Below are 26,029 nucleotides of genomic sequence, written 5' to 3' on the forward strand. Positions count from 1 at the left end.
ATGCTTCGAAGGCTTCGTCCCTTGGACTCCCCTAAGCTTTCAGATATTGATCGATACTTCGATACTGCTCGCGTTATTGTTATCTGATACGAAATAGATTAATTGGCTATGTGACTGGTGGCGAATAAAAAGAAGACGAATATCTTCGAATGGCTCTGGCTGCTAGAGACTATCTCGCTTTTCCAGCATCTGAAGTGTCTGTGGAGAGGATGTTCAACTCCGGCCGAGATCTGCTTGCAATACGACGACATTCCATGAACGGAGAAACCATGAGGATGCTAATGCTCATGGACGATATAGTGCAATTGTTGCTTGCTTTCTTCTGAGGAATTTAATCCAGTTTTTCAAATCTCAGATATGAATCTCCAAGGTTATATAGATAACTACAATGCCGTTCGAACAATGCAATATAATATATCGTTGCAGAACTATAAGCATTTCGAGAATATACTCGGCTACATTACTGTGAACTATTGGGCCTACAGGACCTGACCTTAAAACACTCTACACTCAACTATTGATCTTTCCTAATTAGGAAATTATTTAATATTATATCCATAGACAGCCCTAGATTCAGATGCTCTGTAGACTGGCATAGCCGCCTTGATAATATCAAATAAATACGTCCTTCCTTGGATCGTGTCAGCCGCACGAATCATGGGCGGTTATTGTACTTTTGGACAATAGGATTGCGACCGCTTCGCCCTTCGGCCCCAGTTCCACCACGTCATCTCGCGTTAATATTGTCTCCAGTGTCAACAATAGGATGATGCAATGCAATGCATGGAGAGTAACACAGATCGGATAGCAGTGTAGCACAGATCGGCGACGCGCGCGCGTAGCCTTGCCAACGCATACCGGCACTGTGAAATTGTCGAGAGCGATCTGCCCGCCGCTGTTCGACTTCTTCGCTATTCCATCGGACGCGGCCTCATCTTGTCTTCGCGCTGGTCAATATCCTCGAAGGTATTTAAACTGTTCTCGCGTCCGCTCTCTTTTCTACTTCTGTTTCTGCTACTGCTGCTGATGATGCTCTGCTGCTACTGCGCTGCGCTGCGCATGCTCGTCTTCGACCTTTGCGACCGCGATGGAGCCGTTCTACTTTCCTGAGCACGCCCATCCTCCCCAGCGCGGCTCTCTTCTTCCGCCGCCGTACGCGATCCCGCTACCGACCGGACCGTCCGCGCTGTACTCGCACGCCGCGGCACCCACTACGACGACAACGACGACGGCGACGACCAATGCGCCTGACACGCCAGTGACCCACAATCCGCAAACTTCAGTCGTCGCGTCCACGTCCGCGAACATCGCTGCCGCTCTGTCCATGGCCACGATCTTCCCCGTCGACACCCGGATGCTCCTGTCCGGTAACAGCATGTTTGCTCTCGGCCATCGCAGACGCGCGTCTGTGTCCCGCAGCAGAACCGGTCGGTCCATTTGTGTTAGGGTCTTCCGCCTCTGGTACTAACAACGCCAGGTTGTTGGACGTGTCGCCTGCGTCGCAAAAAGTGCTCCGAGGAAAAACCGGCCTGCGCCGCTTGTCTGCGTCTCAAACTGGCCTGCGACGGCTACGGCGAGCGTCCCGACTTTATGAAGACGGCCGAAGCAATGGGCCGCAAGCGCGACGAAATCCGCCGCAGCATCCGCGCGTTCAAGAACCATCACGCCGCCGCTGGATCTGTAGCGGCCGATGACTCCGACGCTGATGCCGATGCCGATACGGGTACGGTCACGTCCGTCCGCCACGGCATACGCGAACCATCGTCGACAGCGTCCTCCTCGCCTGCTGTCAATGGCGAGTCTGGGTTCTGGTCTCAGCGACGCCATCTCACGCATCTGCCAAAATTTCTCGACATCGACCTGCCGACGCTCGACATCCGCTCTCCCGCCTGTCCACTGCCCTTGCTCTCGCATTACCTCCACGAAGTTCCGTCGAATGTCTTAACTCCCGCGGTCGATCGCGCCTCTCAGGTCCTGCTAGTAGTAGTATTTTTTCGCCTCGCCGTACGCTTGCTCCATCCGGCACTGTTTCTGCAATCCGACGACAGGGTCGACTTCAAACTCCTGCTGTACGACGCATCCATTGCTGACCCGTATATCTGGCGGTCAGTCTGTGCGCTTGCGTCCGTCTATACTTCTGTTGTCCTGTGCGGATCTCCGACCTCGTCTGACACGTCCTGTGTCTCTCCAGCGAAGGCACAGTTTGCTATCGCCGCCAATTCGCTCCTGTCGATGCCGCCCAACGCCAGCTGGCCAGAAGATGATCTCGAATGTACGATGCTTCTCGGCTGGAATCTATATACACTGCAGCGGCTTCTGGGCGGCAGTGACACTGCCACGCTCCGTACTCTCCTGAAGCTCACGTCAAGATTCGGTCTGCTCTCATCAACGACCCGACAATCGCCGTTGCTGTGTGTGCTGGCCGCGTATACAATGCACGCCGATATCATATGTGCAACTAACTCTGGCGCGCGGCCGGTCCTGTCCGCAACCTACGCCGACATGCTCTCCTCTCACTTCCGCGGCACTGCCATCTTCCGCACCGCAGCAACCGGTGTCCCAATCGCAACCCCACTCCTCCTCATCTTGTCCCGGATCCTCGACTTCGAGCAAGACGTAGACGACGACGGAGACTCAACCGACTTCGTCCTGCGGCTTGAAGCCGTGTCGTGCTCGCTCGACACGTTCCATATCGACGCGGATGCGCCCAAAGCGACGACTTCGAGGTGTTCAGAACTCTTCCGACTTTCCATCCGCGCTCACTTGTCGTGTTTTGTGTCGCGGGCGCATACGGACTGTCCGACCGCTTACATTATCGCCCGAGACTCGCCCAGCGTCCGAGAAAATATCGTCGCGTTCTGCAAGCTCCTTGCAGCCGACTTCCTGGCACTCCAACACGCCACCAGCCAACTGTCACAACCAGACACAATCTTCCATGACTCAATAGCTGGGCAGGAACTCGAACGGTGTATATTGTGGTCACTGACCTTCATCGGCAGTATTACCCCTCCCGAATTACATTGCCAGTACGGGCCATGCCGGGATATTATCCGGCGGGTCTTCCAGACATGTGTGAGTTTAGGTTCGTTTGGCAATTGGAGCATGGCTTGGCGGATCGTTTGCACGTGTTGGCGCAATGACTTGTGGGCTGACGGCAAATCATTCCGAGACGTGCTTCGCGAGGAAGATTGTGGGAATGTAGTGATGTGATATAGTACAAAAGCTATAATTTCTATAGATAGATGATATACTGTATTATAGAAAAATCTTTTCCTACTCTAGTGATAACACTCCTGCGTACAGCTCCCCATTCTCGGACCTACTGTGTTGTCAGCCACTTTGAACTACATATTCTGGGAACACTCACGGGATCAACACGACGCCGTATTTGCCGTCAATATCGCGAAGAGACGCTAGCACGCTGCCTAGTAACCGCGCCCCAGCAGCGCCAGATGGATCTCCGAGCGTGAGCGCGCCACCGTTGGGATTGACCGTCGTCGGCGAGACGTGCAGCTTGTGCATCAAATCAATGACTTCGCTCGCTGAGGCTGCACCGGAGTGCCATTAGCACGATCCTCCATGAACGATCCCACAGGGGTAGACTTACATTCATTAATTTCCCAAACATCAACATCGTCTTTCGTGATTCCGGCATCGCGAAGCATATCCAAAACCTCGTCGACACCCTCGACCACTTCAGAATCGATCAACTGTCCGATCGGCCGCACGCCGACCTCACCGGCCTTGTCTCTCGTCATGAACACGACCACCGCTGCCCCATCCGCTGGCTTGGCGACATACCCCTCCTCTATGTCCTCCTCGCGCATGCTGTCCTCACGTTCCGCCCGCAGCCAGTCGTCTTCCGTGACTTCGCCGCCCGGGACTTCTTCCTGTGCTTTGCCAACTACCTCGCCTGTGTCAGCAGCAGGCTTCAACACAGTACGTGTGGCAACGGGGATAATCATGTCAGCCCATAGTCCGTCTTCAAAGGCTTTGACCGCCGCTGCATACGAGTGATCCGTGTACTCCTTCTCCTGCTGGACGGGCACACCCAGGACTTTGCGACGAGGCGAGGAGTGCTTGCGGGCGTACTCCTTCGTCGCGGACTCGACGCCGGCAACAATGCCGCATGTCGCCGCGCCAGTCCTGATGCTCGTTGCCAAAAGCGTGGTGGGTATGGCCGAGGACAGCCCCGAGTGCGAAACCGTTGATATTTGGGTCGTCTTTGGGAATCCACATTCTCCGAGCACGTCAGTGAACGTGTGGGCTGCGCTGTTGCCGACGTAGATCTCTTGGATATGGGGTTTGATAATGTCCGGGGTTGCTTTGAGGACGTGCGTTAGGAGGACCGACGGTGGTGTTCTTGCCAGGCCGCCTTTCAGTGCTTTTGTGAACGGTGTGCGGAGGGCGGAGATGATTACAATGTCTTTTGGCGACATGCTGATGCGGTTAAGTCCTACTTAGTCCAATGATATTTGAAAGCGAGGTGGGCATGAAATGTCCCTAATCAGAATGGAGCAAGGGTTCGCTATACCCGGAGATCAAAAAGCCTGAGGACGAGGACGGGCGGAAGTCTAGCGCCAGGTCGACGCCGGTTGTCTTTTACACGATCCCACGCGTAGAACGCCCGCCAATAACAGTCGATCGTTTGGCCTCGCTTTATTTCTCCTTGGACCACAACGTTCTATAAATCCATTTGTGGAAATCCGTGTCGTATAGCCGTCGCAGGATCGGCCTTTGTACTAGTTCAAGTCGGTCTCGCCAATACATAGTAAGTTATCTGACTCGAAAATCATGACGTCATCCAGCTAAGCCTGCCGCATGGCAGAGGTTAGGGGTTTATGGAAGCGGTACTCGGTGAAATATGGAAGGGTTTCGTACTGCAGTTCCGTGGCCAGCGGGGTCATTGAGTTTTATTGTCGCCCCATCAAATATCAGCAAATACCATAGCTTGGCCATGGACAGTGAGGTAATAATCGATAATTTCATCTGACATTGTGCACACGGTGCAGCAGCCTAAGTCACCACCTCGTGGGCATTACTATTCACAGATCGAGCCACTCGATGATAACCGAGTCTGTCACTTATCGAGAATCGCATCGGGTTAGGGCCCGCTTAATTCGACAGAGGACCGGAGTCGCCTTGTCGATGGCCTGTCTGCTGGGGAAATTGTCTTCAGTATCGTTTACTTCGTGAAGTGCGAAAGCTAACTGTAAATTAATTTCATGAGCATATGTGATGGTGGATCGATTGCTGGTGTAACAAGAATATCCGCACAAGTCGAAGTAAGTGTTTTAACTTCGTTGGCGCAAGTTACCTGCATGAAGCCAGGGCGGTTTGTCCCTCTCGGGTCTCCACTCAAATAAAAAGAGCTATCAAGTGGCGCTTGATCCCCCGCCGGAAATTAGTGTTGCGGGAACAGGAGTCGTGATCGTTTTGTCGTTCCACTTACCAGTAGTCTCTCTGGTGTCAATCTTGTGCTCGCAGGCAGCACTCTGGCAAGCGGCAAGCTCGATTGTGACAGCTGCTAAAATTTGTAAGGTAACTACTTCTTTACCACCGTATCACATCATCTAACGTCGAATAGGTAGCAGGATGGAACAGCCAGCGATATGGTATCCACTGCCTGTCTGTAGCCTTGCAGTTGCAACGAAATCGTACTCTCCGACACCTTCATCCACCTCGTCCGCACTGCCGCTCCGTCTCGGCGACGAACTTTTCGTCCTCGAGCGATCCTCCTCGACAGATCCAGCGTGGTATAGAGGCTACCTAATCAGTCAACAACCGCTTTCGGATGTCGGCAAATCGGTGATCGCCGGCAATCTCGACCCGCGGATCGCTGTCGGCATCTTCCCTGCCGCCTGCGTCACAGTGACAGATCCAACAGATACCCCCATCTCCCCACCATCGCAATCTCCACTTCCATTTGCCGACAACGACAGCGCCTTGCCAGCAGATCTCCCCATCGTCGCTGAAATCACGGCCGCTCTGAAAGAATGGTGTCCACAGCACATGCACGAACTCTTCCGCTCGCAAACCCCCAACAACGCCAAACTTGCAACGCTATCGACCCTCATCGCTGACCTCGCCCATGCGAGAAAATCGTTGTTGCTCGACCTTCTGTCGGACAATGACAAATCCGAGGCCGTCAAGTCTGCAGTCTGGACGCTCGTTAGGGGCAACAAGCTGATCTCCGGCGATGTCATTGTGCTGGACGAAACATCGGGCGCCGTACGGACAGGCCGCGACGACGACCTCGTGCAGCTTTTTAGAGACCAGCAAGTCATGGCGCTGTCGACGCACAGCTACGCGCGCCAATGGTCGGCACATGCTGAATCAGAATCGTCCGGCGCGAAGGATCTGTTGCACCTCATGATGCGGATGTCCGGTTTCGCTGGGACCTGGGACGACGGCATGTATGCCAGGTTTTACATTTGCGACAAGAAACGGATTATTAGCGAGGCTGTCCAAGTTGATAGCGGCACCGCGAATGTCAAGGCGTTGTTTGTTGACTTGCCTCCCGCGGTTGCGAAGGATGATATTTTTATGGTCGTCGAGGTTTATGAGACGATCTATATGACGACCCAGATGCAACCTGTGAGACCAGCGGAACAGGGACAGCGGACCTTGTTTGATGGCCCGATCAATGCGGAGCAATCGGTCGCGCCGCAGCTACAGGCATACACGATTCAGGGCCGCCGTGGGGTTGCGGTCGGCATTGTGGACGTGGGGCGGGTATTGCGCGAGAAGGCGGAGCTGGAGCGAGATATGGTCATTCGGATGTTCGCGGCTAAGCACGTCGAAGCCGCGAACAACGAAGTGCGTTTTGGCGGATGGGGTACCATTCGGAGTCGTCTTGTCCAAGGCAGTGCTGATGGAATGTATGGTTTTACTTTACGTGACTGTGGTTTGTATGACGGCCAAACTAACAAGATAGTCAACGATCTCCGAAGCTGGACAAAGTCCATGTCTCTTTCAGAGCTTTTGCGTCGTCCAACTGGCTAGGCCTGACGAAAGCCTCGCCATCGCTGTTCTCCGGCCTCGCCGCGTGCCCGAAAACGCTCTTCGCAACCTCCAGCACCATCGCACGAGACGAACTATATCTCGCCCTCGGTGGCGTCTCATTCGCATCTCACGTCGTCAGATCCAAGTCGTTATACTACCTCACCCTCTCCCCTCAACAGCCAGCGCCAATCATGTTCCGCGATTCTGAGCAACAAAAGCCGTCCAGCACGTGGACATCCTGCGTCGTGAGCCGCGACGAGAAAGTTGGTGAGTGCGTGTGCATCTCGCCGCTCAGTCGCAGCACAGATATCGTCATTACCGTGCACACCGTAGATGGTCGTGCCATCGGCCGCACGGTGTTCCCGCTCTGGGTAGAAGGGGTCATCGCCAAAGACGGACCACGGACTTTATCTGTCACGAACTCTCAGGGACTTCGAATCGGAACGCTGGACGTTAGCAGCTGTCTAGTTTCGACGGCACTATCGGCGGATGAAACCCTACTCGCTCTGAACCAGTGGCGAAGTGTCCGGAACTATGCAAATGGACAGACGGCCCTGCTGAACGTGCTGAGACAAATTGACTATGTCGACGAGAGTGAAATTATCAAGTTATTACCAGAAGTTCTGGACTCGTTGTTTGGCATTTTGGCGTGGAAGAAGGGCAATATTGACTTTGAGGACAGTGTCTTTGCGGCACTCGTCCATGTCGTGGACGTAATTAGCCAGAAGTAAGGTCTTGCGATTTCGTGACGAGCCAAACTGCTAATAGTACTAGGGGAGTTAATGTCAAGTCAATGCTCGATGATTATATTCAAGGACAGTTTAGCTACCCAATAGCGCTCGCGCCGCTCATGTACGGCTACCAACGTCTCCTCTCTAATCACATCGACCCTGATGTCGGTGTGTACGTCCGCAGCTTACTCAAGATCGGAAAATACATCCTCCGGTTCATCAGTGTCTCATGGGACAAATACCAGTCGCAAGAATCGATATCTATCGCACTCGGGGCATTCCCAAAGGTACTGCGCCACCTGTTCCAGCAACTATGCCGCATTGTCGAGCAGGACGAGTCCGACTACGCCGATCTAGACACCGCTGCCACGATTGTCGCGCATCAGACGCTAGCGCTGGATCATTTTGCCGAGTATCTCCCCGAACTCAAGTCGTTTTTCACCGACAGCGAGCTCCTTGAGCTCGCGATTGATTTCATGGACTCTAGTGCGTCCGGATGCAGTTCGAACCCCCAACTAGCAATGCATCGGCTCGTACTCCTACAGTCGTACTCCAAGCTCTGGCTTTTCTCTTCCTCCACCGTCGAAGTCAGAAAGGAGCTCGCGTCGCAGACAATAGTGTGGATTAGACCGTACCTCAGTGTTCCCACTGATGCCGATGTTGCGACGCCAGCAGCATGGAACGCGTGGAAAGTGAAAGTCCGATTATGTTGTTCTGTTCTCGCGCATCAATTCCGAATCCTCTGGCCACTCCGCGAGACATGCGCCGAGCTCTGCGGATTATACGTCCGGCTGCTGCCGGAGATCGCGGCTACATTCGTTGCGCTGCAACATGAGCTCACGAACCCGGTCATACGAGCTATCGCTGCTCCCAAGTTCAAGCACGAATTCTCGGTTCTGTTCCCCGAGACGTTTCCATTTCCGCCCCCTCGTCCTGTTGATACGAGCGTGAAGAAGATGCCGTTTGACGAGTTGTCAATTGAGTTGACGCTCTTGCAAGCAGTGTTATCCGAATTCGCGACATATGATGCCGGGGCGGGCGGCACCGACGGTGAGGCTCTAACCGAGCATGAAGCCATCACGTTAATGAGCAACATGCTCAGTATGTGCGACGCCGTGATTAGAGGCGATGCCTTTCCGACTAATTGGATTTCCGTGTACATATTTTTGCATCGCTCGATTCTCTCGTGCTTGGAATTTATTTCGCTTGTGCTACTGGAATTTTTTGTGCCGCATAATGATGGTGAAGGCGCAGAGGATGAGCAGGTTGTGCATGTATGGTATAGATTCTTCAGGACACTAATAGGGCTAGTCGGTTCCGAGGCTTTGGCAATGGAGGCCTTCGCTGAGCAGAAACAACGCGCGGTACGGGCTGTCGCTGGCGACGTGCGCGAGCGCGGCGCGCTCCTTCTGTCAAAGATGTGGGACGCCATTGGCAAAGACGCGTCTGATGAGGAAACACTGTACAAGCTTCGCCGCGTCGGCGGGTTTCAGACACGGTTTGTCGCACGCAAGTGGTGCGATGGGTTTGCGTTGGTTGGACAGACTGTCGAGTTGTGGGGGTCCCAGCACGAGGTTTTGCGAATCCATGCTCTTAGTGTTATGAGGAGTATGATTGTTTGTGAGTGGAACTCCAGGAAGACGTTGGACGATATCCAGAGTGATATAATTGACGTAAGCTACCTTGGTTGCTATGCCGAATGTGAATTCATCTAACTTATATGTATAGGCGCTGGAGCGTATGTTCCATAAAAATGCATCTCTGATGGCCGATTCATTTTCGAAGGGCACATTCGCCGACATGCTATTAGACCTCTTCCCCGTGAACGACGATCCTCTCTGCATCGAAGTCAACAAGATGGTGACGTCTTTGTCACGATTATTAGACCTCTTAGTAGACCTCCACAGTCTTCCCGAGAGCAACGCGTATAATGACGACCGCGTTTTGTGCACTTTAAACCTGATGCAATTCCTCAAAGATCTGGACCGGGAGGACGCGTTCGTGAGATACGTTCATCAGCTCATTCACATGCAGGAGGTCAGCGGGCATTACGCGGAAGCAGGTCTGGCGCTCGGGTTACACGCCGTAATGTACGAGTGGCGCAAAGACGTGCAACTTCCGGCGCTCGCGGAACCAAAGTTACCAGCGCAGACATCGTTTGATCGTCGCGAGACTTTATACCTGCAAATGGTGAAATATTTCGCGCTAGGAAACGCACCTGAACTTGCGCTATCGATTTGCAAAGAACTCGCACACGTCTATGAATCTATCTCGTTCGATCTCGACAATTTGGCTACAGTATCGGCGTCTATCGCAAAAATATATAGAGAAGAGTTATCCACGTCCGCCGCTGCTCGTCCGCAGCCGCAATTTTTCAGAGTCGCGTATCATGGGCTCGGGTTCCACCGCGCACTCCGGGGAAAGCAGTTTATTGTGCAAGGAAAGCGGTGGGAGAAACTAGCAGAGTTTACAGACCGGTTGCAGAATGTGTATCCTGAAGCCACTGTCGTGACGACAGCCAAGTCGACACCTATTGCCGCGAACAAACATGTATCGTCCGCATCGACGTTGTCGACCACGTCTTCGTTTACAATTTGCGATACGGAGGCGGCGAACGCGGAGGGCCAATTTTTGCAAATCACGGCCGTCAGCCCGGAACCGACCGACGCGTTGGCGGCCGCGGTTGGCATCGGGCCGAATGAGCGAGACTTCTTTTTACGCAGCGATTTACGACGGTTCTCGGTCTCGCGACCTGTGAAATCGGTAGCGAATGCGGCTAGGGCGAGCTGTAATCCCGCAGATATCTGGGTTGAGAAGACGGTCTTCGTAACAAAAGAAGCGTTCCCGACTATTCTCCGACGGAGCGTGATTCAGTCGTCCGAAATAACTCGGGTGTCGCCGCTTACGAACGCAGCGGACTCGGTTAGCCAGAAAACTAGCGAGATCCTGCATATTGCGCGCCAGGCGCTATCGCAGACGGACGAGTCCCACAGTGCGCAGCTGAGCATGGTTGTCTCTGGCGCCGTCGATGCGCCAGTTAACGGCGGCGTGCAGCAATACCGCGCGTTGCTCACCATCTACGCGACCGAAGACGATGATGAGTCACGGGAGCAAAAGAAGAGACTTGACAGTGCGATTGTGGATTACGTGGCCGTGTTGAAGTACGCGCTGCTTGTACATGCGCGGGTCGTGTCGTCGGCGCTCAGGCCGCTTCATGACAGTCTTGTTTTGCTTTTGGAGCGGAATTTTAAGGCCGAGTTGCGGCAATTGGGGGATGAAAGCCGGGTCATTGATGGCATGGATATTATAAGTGGCACAAGAGCCGATCGGGCGAGCGAGGATGCGAAAAGCGTGTTGAGCGTTCTGACACCGCAGACGACTGTCATGTCTGCCGCCAGCGGTTCGCAACACTGGCCGGAGAGCAGTAGCACGACGATGCTGCCGCACAGTTCCAGTTCGAAAAGTACTAGGCCAAGCGCCGTATCTGCGACTCAGGCAACACCCTCAGTTCCTTCGATGCAGTCAAGCCAGACATCCACGACTTCACTGCCACTCGACAGGAATGCGTCAACGAGCAATATCTCAGTTTCAGTAACGAATTTGTCACAACAGGAATCAGCGCCGTCGATCTCCGCGAATAAGGCGCCGCCCAGTGTGGGTCAGAATAGCATTGCGAGTAGGATGGGGCGGCGGATTAGCAAGATGAAACTTGGCTCGACTAAACAGCATCATCGGAGTGTGACTACGCTGGGATCATTTGTAGAAAAGTAATTGTTTTTGTTTGGGCTGGCATAGATTATATGTATGATAAATACTGCATGGAGTCTAAATGTTGCGCAATTAGCCTCCGAGTAAAGGTTAGGATGTCCCGTGCAGATGATTGTAGTGAGAATGTATTATTAGTTTACTCGACTATTAGATTTGCCCCAATTTAACGAACCAAAAAGAACCAATATCCATTTAGAATCATAACTCCAGAAGTTTGGTAGCTGTCGATTGTTTTATTCGCGTACCCGCCCGTCACCAGGTTCGTCGAATATATGTCGGGAGTAGACGCTTGCGCAACCTTGGTGTGGAGCCTTGTTTTCCATTCTGCATTGTACTATATAAGCAGGTGTGTGGCCACAGACTACTGAATACGGAAAGGATGCGCCTCTATAGTAGGTGTTAAGCCGAAAGTCTTATAGGCGGTCGAATAAAACATACCTGTACTCAAGACCCATTCATCTAAGGTTAGTCTATCGGGATCATCAAAAATCAAAAACAAGTACTTCATAGTCTCTGCCAAAAAGAAGCTCTCGGAGCTGTCAACAGTAGCGCCGCCGCCATCCGGCAAAGTAACGTCCTGGATCTCGCCATACCCATATTTGGCTTTGCAGAACTTGCGCAAGCCTTCGAATGCGGACCAGGCCCAGTCCTGGTACTTGGGATCGCCGGTGATTCTGTAAGCGTAGAAATAGCCTTCGATGACTTCGGGGCGGAGGAAATACCGGGCATCGGAGACCCAGAATCCCAGTTTGCGGACTTGTTCGTGCTCGTGAGGACCCGGTGCGGAAATTGCCCAGCGTACCTGCTCGTAACCGCCGTCGATGAGCTGATCGCTGGGATCTCGCCGCGGTGGTTCCCAGACGAAGGATTCCGGGCCGAGACCTGTTGCTGTGAGATATGTGGCGTGACAGGTTTCGAGCACTTCAAGGCCGAGTTCAAGAAGATCGCTGCGGTGTAAGTATTTTCCGCCGAGAATAAGATTGCCGGCGATGTAGCAGGTCAGATGGCCCATTTCGTTCAAGTACGTGCCATCAAAGTATTGGGCGATAAAGAGATACCCGGTATCACTTCTCTTGCCATCGACTCGGTATGAATCAGGCGCTGTACCTCTGAAGGCGAGACGTTCCATTGTCGAGGTCATGGCTTGCTCCCAGCGTTGACTATATCTCGAAGCATGCTTATCACGAGGCGCCAATTGGGCAGCTTTGATCAAATATTCGTAATAAGAATCGTGGCCGGCGCCGAGGGCCACAGTGTGGCCTAAGGAGAAGCCTGAGAACGAGTCCATGGGCGAGTCGACCAAGCCGTCAAATGTCTCCGCGTTTCTGTTCCACACGAGTGACGCCCAGGCGCGCGTCGCGTTGTGGGTATAGACTGGATCCATGGCTTGTTGCGATAGGCGATAATATTCCAGCCAATTTGAGCCTATCCGGGCAGGAGTGACAGCAGGTGAGATGTCCCTACTGAGGTGAACATCGCCTAGTGAGTCGGGCTCGTGGACGCCGAGGTGGGCAGTGAAGTTGACGCGAGGCCATGGAATTCCGAGGGGCGAATCGAAGGCGGGGGCTAGTTTGTCTGCCAGCTTGATTGCCTTCTGGAGTATATTTTCGCGATAGCGCGATTGTCGCGGGATGGGGCCAACGAGGGTGCCGGCGTCGAGGATATCGACGGCAGAAACCAATGATCCGAGATACCTGATCGTCGTCTCGAATGGATCTACGAGGGTGCCGTCGTCCTTCTCGAAGTCGAGCGTGCTAACGATATAATCAAACGCCTGGACAACCTCAGTGGTCAGGTTCATGACCATCGCGGTCGTCAGCGAGTCAATCAACGTAGCCGCGAACCCGTTCCGCGTGGTCTGGAACCTGCCGCTCACGGGCAGGACCTCGTCTTTGCCCCACGCCACGTCTTTGTACCTCTTAACCGCCCATTTGAACTCTGCGCGGACTGCTTCTGCGCGGGCGACGTTTAGGTCGGAGTTGGTCGAGTACAGGACCCTGTGTGTCGAAAATTGAAACTGGATCTTGTCGTGCGCAGGTCTGAAGGTGTGTACTAAGGCTCGGAGGAGAAGTAGTATTATAAGCGCGAGTCTAGTTTATTAGCAATTGGTCAATCCCACTCCGAGGCACGACAGACACTTACAATATGTACTTTCGGCGGTAGGAGCCGCGGATACGGAACAACCATGGCGTGGACCTCGCTTTAGGAGCAACACGGACCATTACGTTCAGTCAGAGGCCGCGCCGGTATGGAACAGGAGTGCAAGTGGGCCGGGGGTGGAAACACGGCAAATTGGACTAGGGCGCATCACTGCAGCGAGAAGGAACGCGATGGTGTGCGGCTCACCATTTAACGCGTTTTTCAGATTGCGGAGCAATTTCGATTGCCGTTGTCGCCATCATCACGTTTTGATCATTGACAAATTGGTGTCTGTTTGATATGGGAAGGATGTCCCGCGGCGAACTGAATGCCGAGATTGCAAGACTTAAAACGCGCATTGCCGAGCTCGAGAACGACATTGCCGAGCTCGACAAGGATTCGGGCAGCGCCGGTCGCGAGACCGAGACCGAGATCGAGCTCGGCCTAGAAGAGTACGTCCGATACGGTCGACAGATGCTAGTTCCCGAGATCGGTAAGCCGGGCCAGTTGGCGCTCAAGAAAACGAAGGTTCTGGTGGTTGGTGCGGGGGGTCTGGGATGTCCTGCGCTGACATATTTGGCGGGTGCCGGGTTTGGAACTATTGGCATGGTGGATGATGACACGGTGTCGCTGTCTAACCTCCCACGGCAGACGCTGTATTCTGGCTCGTCGATCGGGATGTTGAAGGTCGATGCAGCAGTCGAGGTGTTGCGGTCACGAAACGAGAACGTGAAGTACGTGTGCTATCCGGTGGCAGTGAGGCATGACAATGTGTTTGACATTGTTCGGCAGTACGACATTGTGCTCGACTGTACGGACACCGCGATGACGCGATACCTGCTCGGGGACGCGACGAGGCTGTTGGGCAAGCCTCTGATTTCCGCGTCAGCGCTGCGAACGGAGGCGCAAATTGTGGTTTTAAATGTCGGTCCTGATGGGCCATGCTACAGATGTCTGTTTCCGAAACCTCCGCAGCATGTCGATGCGTGCTCGGATGCCGGAATCATCGGTCCGGTGGTGGCAGTCGCCGGTACGGTGCAGGCACTCGAAGCCATGAAGGTGGCTTTGGGACAGATTCCGACAGGTCAGCACCGGACAATGACGTTGTTCAGCGGCATACATGGCCCGACGTGGCGGTCTGTGAGAATTCGAGGATGGCAGAGATCGTGTATAGTGTGTGGGGACAGGGCGACGGTATCAGAATGGGACATAACAAGCGGCAAGTACGATTATTCAGAGTTCTGTGGTATTCCGGACGATTATCCGGACATAAACTCGAGTCATTCAATCAGCGTGAAGGAGTTAGAACGTCGAATCAAGTCGCCTCATGTGCTACTTGACGTCCGGGACAGGACGCAGTATGGGATATGCAATCTACCGGGTTCTATAAATTTGCCACTTTCAGAACTGTTGGGGTACGACCATCCAGCAGCACTGTGCAGTATTGCTGACCGAGTCAAGGCGGAGGCGGTGCCGGTGTTTGTTATTTGCAGGTTTGGAAATGATTCTAGAACAGCAGTTCAATTGTTACGGAGCAGCCACCGGATAGGGAGGGTGTTTGATGTGACGGGAGGATTGGATATGTGGACAGAGCATGTAGATAGCAGTTTTCCCAGGTACTAGTCGCGTGGCATGTGACGGTGCGAGCACAAATATCAAGTATGATGCGGTCTATTGAACAAGTAAATTGGCATGACAAAAAAACAAAAAAAAGAATGCGTCCGCCCGGAGTCGAACCGGGGGCTCGTCGATGGCAACGACGAATTTTACCGCTAAACCACGAACGCAACTTGGAAGTAAAAGAGTTTGAGGCTAAGCGGCATATCAATGAGGAACAGGTAGGTTAGGCCGGGTAACGGAAGCATTGTCCCAGCTTTTTCGCGACAAGATCAACCTCCAACCAACGGAGATATACAAGCCAGCGATATGGAATTGCTCTTCACATTCAGTACTGGTACAGTCAGCAGGAGGTATGGAACATATGTGAATCTGTCGCGCTGAGAGCCACAGGCACGAGGAGCTACTTAGTGGTTGAACAGATTCCTCAATTCAGGCAATTGAGCAGGACTGTACGACAGAAGGCTTCTAGAAGAGATATCTGTGCGACGGGTAGCAACAGCAGGTGCTCACGTGTTCTGCTGCGATGGGCCACACCGCTCTCGGACATCGACGACCGAGCGCAGTAGTCGAGGCTGGCGGTGGGCCCAAATAGGCAGGCCCAGGTTGCTCTGTACGACCAGGCGGGCTGCTGCGTGTTCTGTGCAACTACCCACATAAATACTTGTCCTACACCCGCACGTCGTCCGCTCTGTTCATTCTGTCCTACGCTTCCGCAAACAAAGATGACAACGACGTCCGCACAGCGTCCGCAGCCTCTTCCTGCTCCTCCCGCGTTCCTGCCATCTTTCCCGTCGTATCACTCTGGCCTCCTCGGTCCTCTGTCTTCTTTACATCCATCAGGGTGTGCGCAGAACGGTCCGTTGAGCGGGCTGCAGTTCATCTTCCCCCGCGCGTCCCGCGCTCTGCTCTGCACGCCTTCCTTCTCTGGTCTGCCTCCGATCTTGCCTCAGCTTCAACTACCCAATCTCCACGCCGTGCGCGTGCAGATCAATGCTGCTGTCAGCCGCGGTCTACGTTTCGAGTCCGCGAGATGGCTTGCCTACCGTCGAAACTACCTGTCCATCACCATCAACGTCGTTTTTGACATTCCTCTCAGTGCACTCCCCACCCCACAACCACCGTCCTCGCCCTTGCTGCCTCGCTCGCGCCAGACCGTCGATAACCACAACTTCAGCATCGTCTTGGATCTACGCAACGGCACCCAGCGTGTCGTCAGGGTCAAGTTCTTCGCCGTCACCGTCGTCGCGGAAGACGAGGTCAACGGCCGTCCGGTCGACCTCATCCAGCACACTTCCAAGCGCGACCAGGGCCCCCGCCGCAAGCCTGTTGTCGCCCGCATCCGACCGACCCTCAGCGACGGCAGACTCTCCGCTACGCCCATCTCCCACCCGGCGTCTCTCGGCGCACACCGACTCCTGGAAGATTTTATCCCCATGGATCGCCCCGCGTCGGCAGGTTCATCCAATAATGTGCCAACAGCCTCGTCTAGCTCTCCAGACTATACCGCCGGCTTAGACTCCGAGCACGACCAGCCACCGCCGTCCTTCGACTCCCACCTTGAAACCGCCGAAGTCGTCTGTTTCGAGCGCATCCAGTTCAAGCGCGCGACAGCCAACAACGGGCGCAAAAACACTGCCCAGCAAATGTTCCGTGTCGTCGCCATCCTCTACGCGGCCGTGGACGAGACAGAGTGCTTTGACGGCGTCGTGTCGAATGCCGAGCACGGCACGAATGGCATCCGCTACCTCGAGGTCCAGCGTGTGGCCACGGGGGGGATCATGGTCCGCGGACGGTCACCTGGCCATTACGCGGACCGCGTCGGCGGGGGTGGCATGATTCAGTAGCCTGTTTCATGATACTGAATCGAAATGGGTACGATCTTTGCTTTGTATATTTTGTCTATTTTTCACTGTATCTATTTTGGTTTGGGATTTATCTGGCGTCAGAAGGTTGTTAGTATGTAGACTTTGACTTGATTGCGTCCCACTTGCTTATTGTATATATAATTTAATATCTACAACCAATGTATTTACTAATACCAATAGACACATTTATTTCTATTACCACGCTATCTCCGTTCTGAGAGTGGCAATGTCGTCCTGTGTGCGACAACCGAGACGTTTGCGGTAACAGCAGTGCCAGCATCCTATCTGGCCCACCCGATACGCACACACACACACGGACCAAGCAGCAGTAAAAACGGAACAGGGGCGTCCATCTCTTACACCATTGCTATCCGGAATGGGCAAAATGTCAAAGCCCACGCGTGCAATTGGTGCTGATGCACTATTCGTTATGCGGCTGGCCCTGCCCCGATTAGGAAGCGTAATTGGCCTGTCTGACCGCCTCCCCGGGAGTGTGAAACATTTTGATGAGGGTACACAAAGGGCATCTGTGGCATCTATGGTTATAAGATTTAATAACGATGCCTCATTCGGAAATGTCATTGAGTCCGGGCGGGCGCAGGGCGCCGAGCTGTCGAATTGGGGCCACCGATGGTCGTGCGGCTCGAACAACGGGTCCCGCCGGACCGGCCCCTTCCGGGTGGAGAGGAATCATATACGATCTGTGAACATAACGTTGACATGCACTACTGATTTATTTCAGCAACAACAAATTCTGCTCCTTTGCAGGCTGTCTACACAACGGGCACTCCGGCTGCTGACGTCAGTCTCAGTCCTCGGTGACCAATCGTGCGAGATACATACCTTTTCACCGCACCACTCACAAATACATGACCAGCAAAACACATGACCACACGGCGTCGCGGCCGGATCAGTCATATACGACAAACACAGCGTGCACCTTCTTGAAGATTCACGTATATAGGGTAGCTGGTCGGGATCAGACAAGTCTATCGTGACATGCTTCCAGTCCTCTTCTTCGACAACAGACTTCTCCGTGACCTCTTCGTCGGCTTGTTCTTGCGGCTCAGCCGATTCAGGGAGAAGGAGTTTCAATTCTCGTAATATTTTGACAACGAGCTGGAACGATAGCAGCAAACCTAAAATTTCATAGCTTGGCCGCTGTTCGTGGTCTTGTAACTGTCGCGGAAATATCTACAGAAGGTCAGTCAACTCGTAAGACGCCAACCCAAACAAAGTCATACATATCGCATTCCCCACAGTCGCTTCGCAGTATGATAGTACGACCCGTAAAAATAAAACACAGCCAAATGAAGGGCATTGACCGCGCCCGCCGAGGTCAGACTCTGTAAATTCCGCAGTAAAACGCGACGGACGCGAGTTCGCAATCTCTGCTTATCTGCATCGGACCCAGGCTCATCTAGCTTGTCGATTTCGTGACGCAGTCGTCGTCGAATACTTGGTAGATTCTTGTTGATGATGTAAGGAAATAGTGTGCTGGATAGCACGTATCCGAACCGTTTCTGAACCGCATGTTACTAACCTGTCGCAATGCCGCCATCGCGCGCACCCAACTCACCTTAAAACCAAGTAGCGAATCAACATCCTTGTTCACGAGGAAAATATCACAATATTCCTCGCCTAATGTTCGTGATCCTGCAAGCGTTGTCAAGCTCAAATACATCATCCCTGCCAGAACCGACACTTCCGCGCTGAACTGGTGCAGCGTGCGAGTTCCTGCCCGCCAATTTATCAGCAGATGACGCAAACTCGAAAATTTTATATTGCACACCATAAACATGCCGTATAACAGCAGATAGTTTATCGTTTAGTACTGATTCCACGTAATCATCTTTCTGACTCGATCGAACTACAATCTGTAAGCATACGGTTACGACCTCTGATTGTGAGAGAAACTTACTAATATCGGCAGCAGACGCGAACGAAAACACGTCGGTCGACGAATGCCTCTTAACAGACTCTGACGACGCCATCTGGCCTCAGCTATCCTAAGCAAACAGCAGTATATAAGAGTATTCCCACAGCTGTCCCAAGGTGAACGATTGGGACAAACGTCGCCCCCCCAGTTAAAAGCGGAGAGCCGCGGTCCACTCTTACATTATTATGAGCAATTCGTACCAAGGTAAGGGTACCCCTGAGAGGCGGCAAACATACGCTGCCTGCGGCTCCTATTGCTAGTGCGTAATCGGTTAGCCAATTACTGAATGTGGCTGCGAAAGCCGCGCCGCCGGATTGCATCCCTTTGGTGTGCAGCTGCGCCGAGTTCGTTCAGGGTTTTGTCGTATAACCTGCCGCCAACTGCAACAGTACGCTTCTTTCCCTCTCAGTCTAGCCGGTTATTTGGCTATTATGTCCCGACTGAGGGTCTGCCAGGAGTAGGGATAATTGCTTAGATATTGTTGAGCAGCGCAGCGCGACTAAATCAGAAGGCGGTAGCACAGCTCCAACGCGCCAATTGCACACCATCATGGACCAACAGCAGGCGGTCGAACAAGTTGTCGAACTGCCTGTCGATGTCCTGTTCAGCGCATATTTTCCTCTGCCGTACCGAGCGGTGTCAACCTTTATAATAGGTACTTGTTTGTCTGCTATAAAACAGTTTGCGAGACTCGCGTCGGTGTGACTAACAATAATTTTATTAATAAGGCGTATGGGCTTGGGCAATAACGCTGCAATATCTCACAAAACTGCATATCGATGTCGAGTCATTGTTGCGGTTCAACCAGCAAAGATCAGGACCACCGCTATATCGCTCAGTTTACGAGGTGGCTGCAATCCTCACCATAGTCTATACGATCAGCGCCACCCTCTTTTGGATGGCATCGAATGGGTCAGCGTATTTCGCATTCTTGGGTCTAGATATACTGGCATTATCGTGCTTTGTTGCCGTGCCTGCCATATTTTTCTATCCCGGTATCGCCTTTCATCGATCTGGCAGGTACCGATTTTTGAGAACTATGCGCAGAATCATGTTTGGTGGACTCGATCGCGATACTAGATTTGCAGATATCCTGGTCGCCGACGCCCTCACTTCCTACACAAAGGTCATTGGCGACATGTGGATCATGGCGTGCATGGTCCTCTCTCACAAATCAGTCGCGTCAATGCCAGATCGGACCTGCGGTGGGAAGTACGTCGTCCCTACAATCATAGCTATCCCGTATCTTATCCGACTACGTCAATGCCTGACCGACTACCTACGGAGCGGTGCTAGAGACACTACGCATCTGCTCAACGCCATAAAATATACAACTACTTTTCCGGTGATTATCCTCTCCGCCGTGCAGAGATCATATTCCGAATCCGACGATGGAAGCTTCCTCGGCGCATTGACGCTTTATAACCTATGGTATGATCACATTAGCGGTATTACCACGCGGCTAACATAAAAATGCACCAGGGTTCTGTGTATGGTTGTCAACTCTCTGTACTCGTTCTACTGGGATGTAACTAAAGATTGGGACCTCACGATGTTCAAGATCTCGTCTAAGAATGCGAACCTGCCGCATAAAGGATTGCGCTCGATATTGTACTTCCCCTCACCATACATTTATTACGCAGCCGTGTTTGTGGATTTTATCCTACGGTACGGCGTTCATCATTATCCTCCTTCACTTTAAAGAGTTGTGCTAACGTCCCGTGGGTCTAGATTCACATGGAGTCTGAAGGTGTCACCACACCTGTACTTTTTCAACCACCAAGAAGGCGGTGTCTTTGCACTTGAAATGATGGAACTCCTCAGACGCTGGATATGGCTGTTTTTGCGCGTAGAGACCGAGTGGATTAGAACCACGGGGTCAGGACGCCTGCCCGTAGCAATGAGCGAAGCCGGAACTGGATTGCACGAGGCGAAAGATTAGATCATACCAATGCATTGCTTGGAATAATCAGTTTTAATTATATATGTGGAGATTGGATTAACTTTAGTGGCATAGAATGCACAGCTTGTTTGGATTTTGAGTGTATGATATCAATTTGTGTATATAGGGTATGACGGTTCTTTCATAGTGACAACAGTTAATTATTTAATACTATTTATTACAAATTATCCGAATCCAATATGCAGTCTATATGATATACCAACGCCGAATACATTTATTTGCTTGTCCTAGGCTTATTTCTCGCTCTTTCTTTCCTGGCATTGGCTTTCCGCTCCTGTGAAGTGAGATACCTGAATTTCTTTTTTGGCTTCTTGGCAGCTACTGGTCGGCCACTATTAATCTTCTTGACCCGTTCCGCATAGAATGCGGCCTGCAAATTGTTGTTAGTATTCTTTGTCCGCACCGCATACGACAAATACGCACTCTCAGCAGGCTCTTCCTCAATATCTCCTCTGACCGGTCATCTGAAGGATTCTTTCCATCTCCGCTCTGGTTACTCTGGTTCGGCTCGTCTGCATCGTAATTTTCAATAATAACTGTAGTTTCAGCATTAACCACGTCATTAGGCTCATCCCCATTCGTCGCGTCACTCTCGAATTTCTGAATATGCCGAACCTTGTCGCCGCCCTTCAGAATGCTGGCAAGCTCATTCGCCGTACCCGCAGTGTCCTTCTTGTCCGAATCAACAATTCCCGACCACTCTTCTTCATCCTTAGATCCAGCTTCATCTCCTGACCCTTCTGGTTCTGAATCATGCAATTGTTCTGCACAACGTCAGCGCGCAACATCAGCATAAACCCTCTGGGCGACTTACCTTTATAGATCGCGCTTGCCAACTGCACCTTCTCGTCAATCTCTCTTTTCCGCTGCTCACGAAGCTATGTAGTCGTCAGACACTTTATCCTCGTTTTCTACCACGTCAAACATACATACCGCCCGTCGTTCCTCCAATTTCTCCCGCCGCTCATGTTCCTTCGCGCGTTCAGAAGCTTTTTCCTTCCTCTCGACATTCCGCTTATGAAACCCCGTTAAATACTGCCTGCAGACCCCATATTAGCACCTCTTATAGCTTGAGAATCAAAAAATAGCACAAAGAAATTCCAACGAAATCATTAGTCGACGTACTCTCTAGCTTCCGAATCAAACACTATTTCTCGGGGCCGAAATCCATTTCTCCCTCTCCCAGTGTCTTTCATGACTCGACCACCACTTGTCCTACGATTGTTCGATCTCTGATATGACATGCCCTAAATTCTTTTCTTGTCAGCGTAAGTTGTGAATGAACCGAAGAGGTGCCAGGGCTTGAAAGTACGAAGTTGGAGGGGAAAAATTAGTTGCGAGTTGCCCATGCATGAAATTTTTGGCACACCATCCCGCCAGTCCACCTTCTTCTCAGCACTGGCGCACCCCCCAAGACCTGGCTACAAAGTATGAACGGATCTACAGGTTCTCATGCTAGTATTAAGGTTAGCTTTTGGTTTAATCGGATTTATGCATGTCTTTCCGAGAAGGTGGCTTCCTAGTGACTATGAAGGAGCATTGGGTTTGGGTTTGTACGTAATCACGTAAACAAATCTAGCATTCCGAACTCCTTAAAATATGTCCCTAGTATAAATAATACAGGCGAGCAAAATCTATTGTTTCCAGCTATACGCGGCCGCGAGACGTCTTTTGAGATGTTCACCTGCGGTCAAGACTTCATCCCCGTTCTTTGAGACTGCATTTGCGCCTTCGCCTTCGAGTGATTGTATGATAGGTGACGGTACGGGTTCCAACAAGGTGTCGTCTGCCGGGTGGCAGAAGTATGCCATTGAGTATCGATCGACTCCGCCACGACGTTGGTGGAGTGGGAATTTTACCCTGTGGACTGCGGATTTCAAGACGCTGGCTGACCAAAAACTTAATTGATCTGTAAGCCAGTAGAAGTTAGAGTGATTTTAGTAGTAGACTCAGCGGGTAAAGACAATCCACGCACCAGCAATGTTGACGACGATAGGAGGACACGACTTGCTATCTTTGGCTTGTAGAGCAGGAATGGCAATCCACTCGTTCGTAATAGGTGACAACACTTCCAATCCCTCCTCTCCTGCGCGCTGGAACAATAGCGTCATAGATCCCTAATGATCCCGTCAGTTCAACCACAGTCATCTAGACCAAGTTTTTCACCACTACATACATAATCCGTATGCGCGCCAGCACGAATCTCATTCTCATCATCACTATTACGAACCGCAGGGTAATACAACAACCGCAGTATACTTCCACTAGCTTGCTTCAAGTCATGCCGTGATGAAAACCATTCCGCACCGTCCTGCGCAGGATCGATTTTCAATGCCACGGCGAGCAAATCCAGCAGCTTGTTGCAGGTCGCGTGGCATTTCTTTGAAAAGTCTGCGAGGTCTTTCTCGAACCTGGAAAAAGTTGGTGGGAGTGGCTGGATTGCTTTGTCGTCTTGGAATTGACCAAAGTTGAAGGCTCTATTAGCACTGTTAGCGCGGCGCCCACATGATCTGACGCTAGTGCTAAGATATCCTACTCCTTAGGATCTCCTTGCTTTTCTGTCGGGTCCAGCCTATAAAAGATGTTGTTAATACGCCACTAAACAACTAAGTGCTCAAGATACATACACTTCTCGATTCATGCACGAATATCCTCTATTGGCCTCCGAAATCGCATACGTCTGTTTCTCGTCATAGGGCTGAGAGAAAAACTCCTTAGACTAACACTCGAAATAGTTAGCATATCTGCAGTGCATGTGCAATGTCATATTTCATGAGACATACCAACCTAAACATCTCATTGACCTCATCAGATGCGAATTCACTGCCCTCAACATACACAAACCCCAGCGTAGACGCAGCCTCATACAGTTTTTGCCCGGTCTCTGTGGTCGGATTCGAAATGTCAATGACCGGAAGCACTGTATCCATGGCAAAACAAGAATCAATTATGTGTTACTCAAATGGTCAAATATATGCTGTTTTGTCGAAAGTGATACGGAAATGCATCGCGTCTGATTTCAATGTGGGTTAGGGTGCTTCTGTGTCTCGTCAAGGCTCGCTGGGTAACGCAATCTGTGGGACTAGCTAAAAATCAAACTCCTAACTTTGGCCTTCTCCCCACATTATTTATTGACCAAATCCAACTCCGACCTCGCTTGAACTACTCTCTACGTCCTCTTCATCGTCTAACTTATCTACTTCTTCAATTGGCCTTACGTGGCCGCCCACGTGGGACGTTTTTCCTTAAGTTTCTCTTCCGCCTCGCGAACGATTTTCAACACTTCCTCTGTACTAAACACAAATTCGCTCTGTCATTTGTTGAAAATCGTTCCGCTAGTTCAGCATTCTGAGGGTTATTATGGGGAGATTGTATGGACCAGACTTGACGCATTGTCGTAACCACTTGCATAAATGCATGCACCTTGGTGGTATATGTCATTAGTTTTAGGGATATAATGAGATTCATGGGGAGTAAATATAAAGTTATAGAAAGCAATTTAATGAATTAATTTATATATCCAGCCCTATTATTGCTGGGCGAAACCCAATTCAGCCCTAAGGCGATCTTTTATCCCCGCAGCCGTCCGGACGTCTCCAAACCACCCATGGCCCGCAGCGTACTCTCTGGCCTGGTTGACATTCAGACGGCCAATGCCGGCCGCATCTCTCACGACCGGGAGGCCCTGCAAGTTATCAGTACCAGAAACGTATCGAAAACATACAGTTATTTAATTTACCGTTGATGATGGACTTGTTCCATCTAAAAACGGAACCTCAACTCCAGGCTGATTCCTGGCAGTGGCGTTGCGATTTGTCGCCTGTGAATGACTGTTAATGCTGATATGAAAGGAAGCATAAAGTGCAGCACGCAATATACGTACAATCGCTTGGTCTCTGTAAGATGCAATAACAGTTGCTCGACCAGAAACCATATTCTGCACAAGTACGCCGGTCATGTCGACCTGGCCAGTCATTAGCTGACTTAGCTGATTAAACTGATCGGTAAATTTGCGCTCCAGCTGATTAAATTTGCGACCTGATTAAACTGGTCGGTAAATTTGCGGTCCAGTTGATTAAATTTGCTGTCCAGTCGATTAAATTTGCGATCAAGGTCGGTGAATCTTGTATCGAATTTGGCATCTAACGCTCGTATTACATTCATCACCTCGGCCAATGCGTCACTGAGAGGGACCACTCCCAGTCCTGGAATATTGTTAAATAATACATGACAGTCCTTTAATAAAGCAATTTTCCCGCGCTCTGTAAGTATCGCTGGCGGATGCTTATATAGTAAGCATTGATTGCTGCAAGGTCATCCTGGGTCGCCATGAAGCCGGGCCCGGCTGTTGTCAGACGGTTAGGTCACGATGATCATGAATATTAACACGACACATTATACATACAGGATAGCGTTGATTCTACCTTATTTTTATACCGCAATGCTCGCTCCACATCGTCCTTAGTGGGTGGGATTGAGGGGGCCGGCGGGACGACAATGCCGACGCTTACCGTCGGGGGGATCAGTAACTCGTCGTTATGCTGGGTGGCCATAGTATGCATAAGTTAAATAGACACTGCGGACAAGGGATCGGCGCGTTGAAGATAGAATACTCCGTGCAGAGGTTAAGGAAAAGGGAGGAGGTATGAGAGTCAGGATGAGGAGCGTCGTCGCTTTTATTGTTTACGCTTCCAACGCGTGAGAGACAAAGACAACACCGTTCGCACGGGCCACATATCTCATCTGGCCAACTTCGGATAATTAATGATTCCAGCCATATGATTTACAAGCCCAGATATCTAAAGTTATAAATAAAATTAACTAGACTGATAGCTGTGACAATAGTCCTCTCGATATGTTCCTGCTATTGTTGATGTTGAACACCTGTAAAATGCTCAATCCAGCCGTCATCAGGTGGCCGGCTAAGCTAGCTAGTGCACATTGACCCGCTGTTTGTGGCCCGACGTCGGATCCCACGACCTCAGTGGAAAGATCGATC

The 26,029-nt window shown here is 51.6% G+C and overlaps 11 protein-coding genes and 1 non-coding gene across 12 annotated transcripts; 5 read left to right on the plus strand and 7 right to left on the minus strand.

The window, feature by feature from the left end:
* The first annotated feature begins 948 nt into the window (after positions 1 to 948).
* V1508DRAFT_227261 (uncharacterized protein) lies at positions 949 to 3,366 on the plus strand. Its single transcript, XM_066936295.1, has 2 exons — positions 949 to 1,427; positions 1,478 to 3,366. Exons 1-2 carry the CDS (start codon positions 1,088 to 1,090, stop codon positions 3,208 to 3,210), a joined length of 2,073 nt encoding a protein of 690 aa, XP_066794071.1. The 5' UTR covers positions 949 to 1,087; the 3' UTR covers positions 3,211 to 3,366.
* Positions 3,194 to 4,756, minus strand: V1508DRAFT_422731 (thiolase-like protein). The gene is made up of 2 exons (XM_066941055.1): positions 3,608 to 4,756; positions 3,194 to 3,548 (listed from the first exon to the last, which is right to left on the minus strand). Exons 1-2 carry the CDS (start codon positions 4,437 to 4,439, stop codon positions 3,364 to 3,366), a joined length of 1,017 nt encoding a protein of 338 aa, XP_066794072.1. The 5' UTR covers positions 4,440 to 4,756; the 3' UTR covers positions 3,194 to 3,363.
* A 582-nt stretch (positions 4,757 to 5,338) lies between these two features.
* On the plus strand, positions 5,339 to 11,685 carry V1508DRAFT_457241 (uncharacterized protein). Its single transcript, XM_066942676.1, has 5 exons — positions 5,339 to 5,536; positions 5,588 to 6,881; positions 6,938 to 7,732; positions 7,780 to 9,409; positions 9,465 to 11,685. Exons 2-5 carry the CDS (start codon positions 5,596 to 5,598, stop codon positions 11,505 to 11,507), a joined length of 5,754 nt encoding a protein of 1,917 aa, XP_066794073.1. The 5' UTR covers positions 5,339 to 5,536; positions 5,588 to 5,595; the 3' UTR covers positions 11,508 to 11,685.
* V1508DRAFT_374512 (glycoside hydrolase) lies at positions 11,614 to 14,037 on the minus strand. Its single transcript, XM_066937555.1, has 3 exons — positions 13,647 to 14,037; positions 11,943 to 13,594; positions 11,614 to 11,891 (listed from the first exon to the last, which is right to left on the minus strand). The coding sequence occupies exons 1-3, from the start codon at positions 13,724 to 13,726 to the stop codon at positions 11,866 to 11,868; spliced, it is 1,758 nt and encodes a 585-aa protein (XP_066794074.1). The 5' UTR covers positions 13,727 to 14,037; the 3' UTR covers positions 11,614 to 11,865.
* V1508DRAFT_422737 (uncharacterized protein) lies at positions 13,873 to 15,316 on the plus strand. Its single transcript, XM_066941056.1, has one exon. The coding sequence runs from the start codon at positions 13,944 to 13,946 to the stop codon at positions 15,264 to 15,266; it is 1,323 nt and encodes a 440-aa protein (XP_066794075.1). The 5' UTR covers positions 13,873 to 13,943; the 3' UTR covers positions 15,267 to 15,316.
* A 43-nt stretch (positions 15,317 to 15,359) lies between these two features.
* Positions 15,360 to 15,430, minus strand: V1508DRAFT_t75. The gene has a single exon. It is a non-coding gene; the product is annotated as a tRNA-Gly (tRNA).
* Positions 15,431 to 15,553: 123 nt separating this feature from the next.
* V1508DRAFT_422738 (uncharacterized protein) lies at positions 15,554 to 17,313 on the plus strand. Its single transcript, XM_066941057.1, has one exon. The coding sequence runs from the start codon at positions 15,986 to 15,988 to the stop codon at positions 17,105 to 17,107; it is 1,122 nt and encodes a 373-aa protein (XP_066794076.1). The 5' UTR covers positions 15,554 to 15,985; the 3' UTR covers positions 17,108 to 17,313.
* Positions 17,314 to 17,861: 548 nt separating this feature from the next.
* V1508DRAFT_358587 (Pex12 amino terminal region-domain-containing protein) lies at positions 17,862 to 19,122 on the minus strand (the record flags this gene model as incomplete). The annotated part of the gene is made up of 6 exons (XM_066937073.1): positions 17,862 to 17,921; positions 17,972 to 18,322; positions 18,373 to 18,651; positions 18,708 to 18,865; positions 18,921 to 18,998; positions 19,050 to 19,122. 6 exons carry the CDS (start codon positions 19,120 to 19,122, stop codon positions 17,862 to 17,864), a joined length of 999 nt encoding a protein of 332 aa, XP_066794077.1.
* A 227-nt stretch (positions 19,123 to 19,349) lies between these two features.
* V1508DRAFT_422742 (EXS family-domain-containing protein) lies at positions 19,350 to 21,255 on the plus strand. The gene is made up of 4 exons (XM_066941058.1): positions 19,350 to 19,722; positions 19,796 to 20,498; positions 20,550 to 20,735; positions 20,799 to 21,255. The coding sequence occupies exons 1-4, from the start codon at positions 19,617 to 19,619 to the stop codon at positions 21,007 to 21,009; spliced, it is 1,206 nt and encodes a 401-aa protein (XP_066794078.1). The 5' UTR covers positions 19,350 to 19,616; the 3' UTR covers positions 21,010 to 21,255.
* Positions 21,144 to 22,511, minus strand: V1508DRAFT_390247 (nucleolar protein 12-domain-containing protein). Its single transcript, XM_066937915.1, has 5 exons — positions 22,156 to 22,511; positions 21,964 to 22,069; positions 21,845 to 21,908; positions 21,454 to 21,794; positions 21,144 to 21,400 (listed from the first exon to the last, which is right to left on the minus strand). The coding sequence occupies exons 1-5, from the start codon at positions 22,272 to 22,274 to the stop codon at positions 21,245 to 21,247; spliced, it is 786 nt and encodes a 261-aa protein (XP_066794079.1). The 5' UTR covers positions 22,275 to 22,511; the 3' UTR covers positions 21,144 to 21,244.
* Positions 22,512 to 22,591: 80 nt separating this feature from the next.
* Positions 22,592 to 24,005, minus strand: V1508DRAFT_374525 (uncharacterized protein). Its single transcript, XM_066937556.1, has 6 exons — positions 23,814 to 24,005; positions 23,658 to 23,749; positions 23,567 to 23,602; positions 23,207 to 23,507; positions 23,006 to 23,147; positions 22,592 to 22,939 (listed from the first exon to the last, which is right to left on the minus strand). The coding sequence occupies exons 1-6, from the start codon at positions 23,958 to 23,960 to the stop codon at positions 22,665 to 22,667; spliced, it is 993 nt and encodes a 330-aa protein (XP_066794080.1). The 5' UTR covers positions 23,961 to 24,005; the 3' UTR covers positions 22,592 to 22,664.
* Positions 24,006 to 24,559: 554 nt separating this feature from the next.
* On the minus strand, positions 24,560 to 25,583 carry V1508DRAFT_358546 (uncharacterized protein; the record flags this gene model as incomplete). Its single annotated transcript, XM_066937070.1, has 4 exons — positions 24,560 to 24,715; positions 24,770 to 25,009; positions 25,069 to 25,213; positions 25,420 to 25,583. 4 exons carry the CDS (start codon positions 25,581 to 25,583, stop codon positions 24,560 to 24,562), a joined length of 705 nt encoding a protein of 234 aa, XP_066794081.1.
* Between the last annotated feature and the right edge of the window lie 446 nt (positions 25,584 to 26,029).

Source organism: Lipomyces doorenjongii (assembly GCF_038497915.1).
Source record: "Lipomyces doorenjongii strain NRRL Y-27504 unplaced genomic scaffold V1508scaffold_52, whole genome shotgun sequence".
NCBI classification, from domain to species: Eukaryota; Fungi; Ascomycota; class Lipomycetes; order Lipomycetales; family Lipomycetaceae; genus Lipomyces; species Lipomyces doorenjongii.

Excerpts from the sequence above, each read along its gene's own strand:
- V1508DRAFT_227261 (XM_066936295.1), top strand. The coding sequence starts at position 1,088 with ATGGAGCCGTTCTACTTTCCTGAGCACGCCCATCCTCCCCAGCGCGGC. Across the intron at positions 1,428-1,477 it reads TGTGTCCCGCAGCAGAACCG|GTTGTTGGACGTGTCGCCTG; the intron begins GTCGGTCCATTT and ends TAACAACGCCAG.
- V1508DRAFT_422731 (XM_066941055.1), bottom strand. The coding sequence starts at position 4,439 with ATGTCGCCAAAAGACATTGTAATCATCTCCGCCCTCCGCACACCGTTC. Across the intron at positions 3,549-3,607 it reads TGTTTGGGAAATTAATGAAT|CCTCAGCGAGCGAAGTCATT; the intron begins GTAAGTCTACCC and ends ACTCCGGTGCAG.
- V1508DRAFT_457241 (XM_066942676.1), top strand. The coding sequence starts at position 5,596 with ATGGAACAGCCAGCGATATGGTATCCACTGCCTGTCTGTAGCCTTGCA. Across the intron at positions 6,882-6,937 it reads CAAGGCAGTGCTGATGGAAT|TCAACGATCTCCGAAGCTGG; the intron begins GTATGGTTTTAC and ends CTAACAAGATAG. Across the intron at positions 7,733-7,779 it reads GTGGACGTAATTAGCCAGAA|GGGAGTTAATGTCAAGTCAA; the intron begins GTAAGGTCTTGC and ends TAATAGTACTAG.
- V1508DRAFT_374512 (XM_066937555.1), bottom strand. The coding sequence starts at position 13,726 with ATGGTCCGTGTTGCTCCTAAAGCGAGGTCCACGCCATGGTTGTTCCGT. Across the intron at positions 13,595-13,646 it reads TACCGCCGAAAGTACATATT|ACTCGCGCTTATAATACTAC; the intron begins GTAAGTGTCTGT and ends CTAATAAACTAG. Across the intron at positions 11,892-11,942 it reads TGAATGGGTCTTGAGTACAG|AGGCGCATCCTTTCCGTATT; the intron begins GTATGTTTTATT and ends CACCTACTATAG.
- V1508DRAFT_422737 (XM_066941056.1), top strand. The coding sequence starts at position 13,944 with ATGGGAAGGATGTCCCGCGGCGAACTGAATGCCGAGATTGCAAGACTT.
- V1508DRAFT_422738 (XM_066941057.1), top strand. The coding sequence starts at position 15,986 with ATGACAACGACGTCCGCACAGCGTCCGCAGCCTCTTCCTGCTCCTCCC.
- V1508DRAFT_422742 (XM_066941058.1), top strand. The coding sequence starts at position 19,617 with ATGGACCAACAGCAGGCGGTCGAACAAGTTGTCGAACTGCCTGTCGAT. Across the intron at positions 19,723-19,795 it reads GGTGTCAACCTTTATAATAG|GCGTATGGGCTTGGGCAATA; the intron begins GTACTTGTTTGT and ends TTTATTAATAAG. Across the intron at positions 20,499-20,549 it reads TTGACGCTTTATAACCTATG|GGTTCTGTGTATGGTTGTCA; the intron begins GTATGATCACAT and ends AAAATGCACCAG.
- V1508DRAFT_390247 (XM_066937915.1), bottom strand. The coding sequence starts at position 22,274 with ATGTCATATCAGAGATCGAACAATCGTAGGACAAGTGGTGGTCGAGTC. Across the intron at positions 21,909-21,963 it reads AATTGGAGGAACGACGGGCG|CTTCGTGAGCAGCGGAAAAG; the intron begins GTATGTATGTTT and ends ACGACTACATAG. Across the intron at positions 21,401-21,453 it reads TGAGGAAGAGCCTGCTGAGA|GCCGCATTCTATGCGGAACG; the intron begins GTGCGTATTTGT and ends AACAATTTGCAG.
- V1508DRAFT_374525 (XM_066937556.1), bottom strand. The coding sequence starts at position 23,960 with ATGGATACAGTGCTTCCGGTCATTGACATTTCGAATCCGACCACAGAG. Across the intron at positions 23,508-23,566 it reads AAGCAAGGAGATCCTAAGGA|AGCCTTCAACTTTGGTCAAT; the intron begins GTAGGATATCTT and ends CAGTGCTAATAG. Across the intron at positions 22,940-23,005 it reads TATCGTCGTCAACATTGCTG|ATCAATTAAGTTTTTGGTCA; the intron begins GTGCGTGGATTG and ends ACTGGCTTACAG.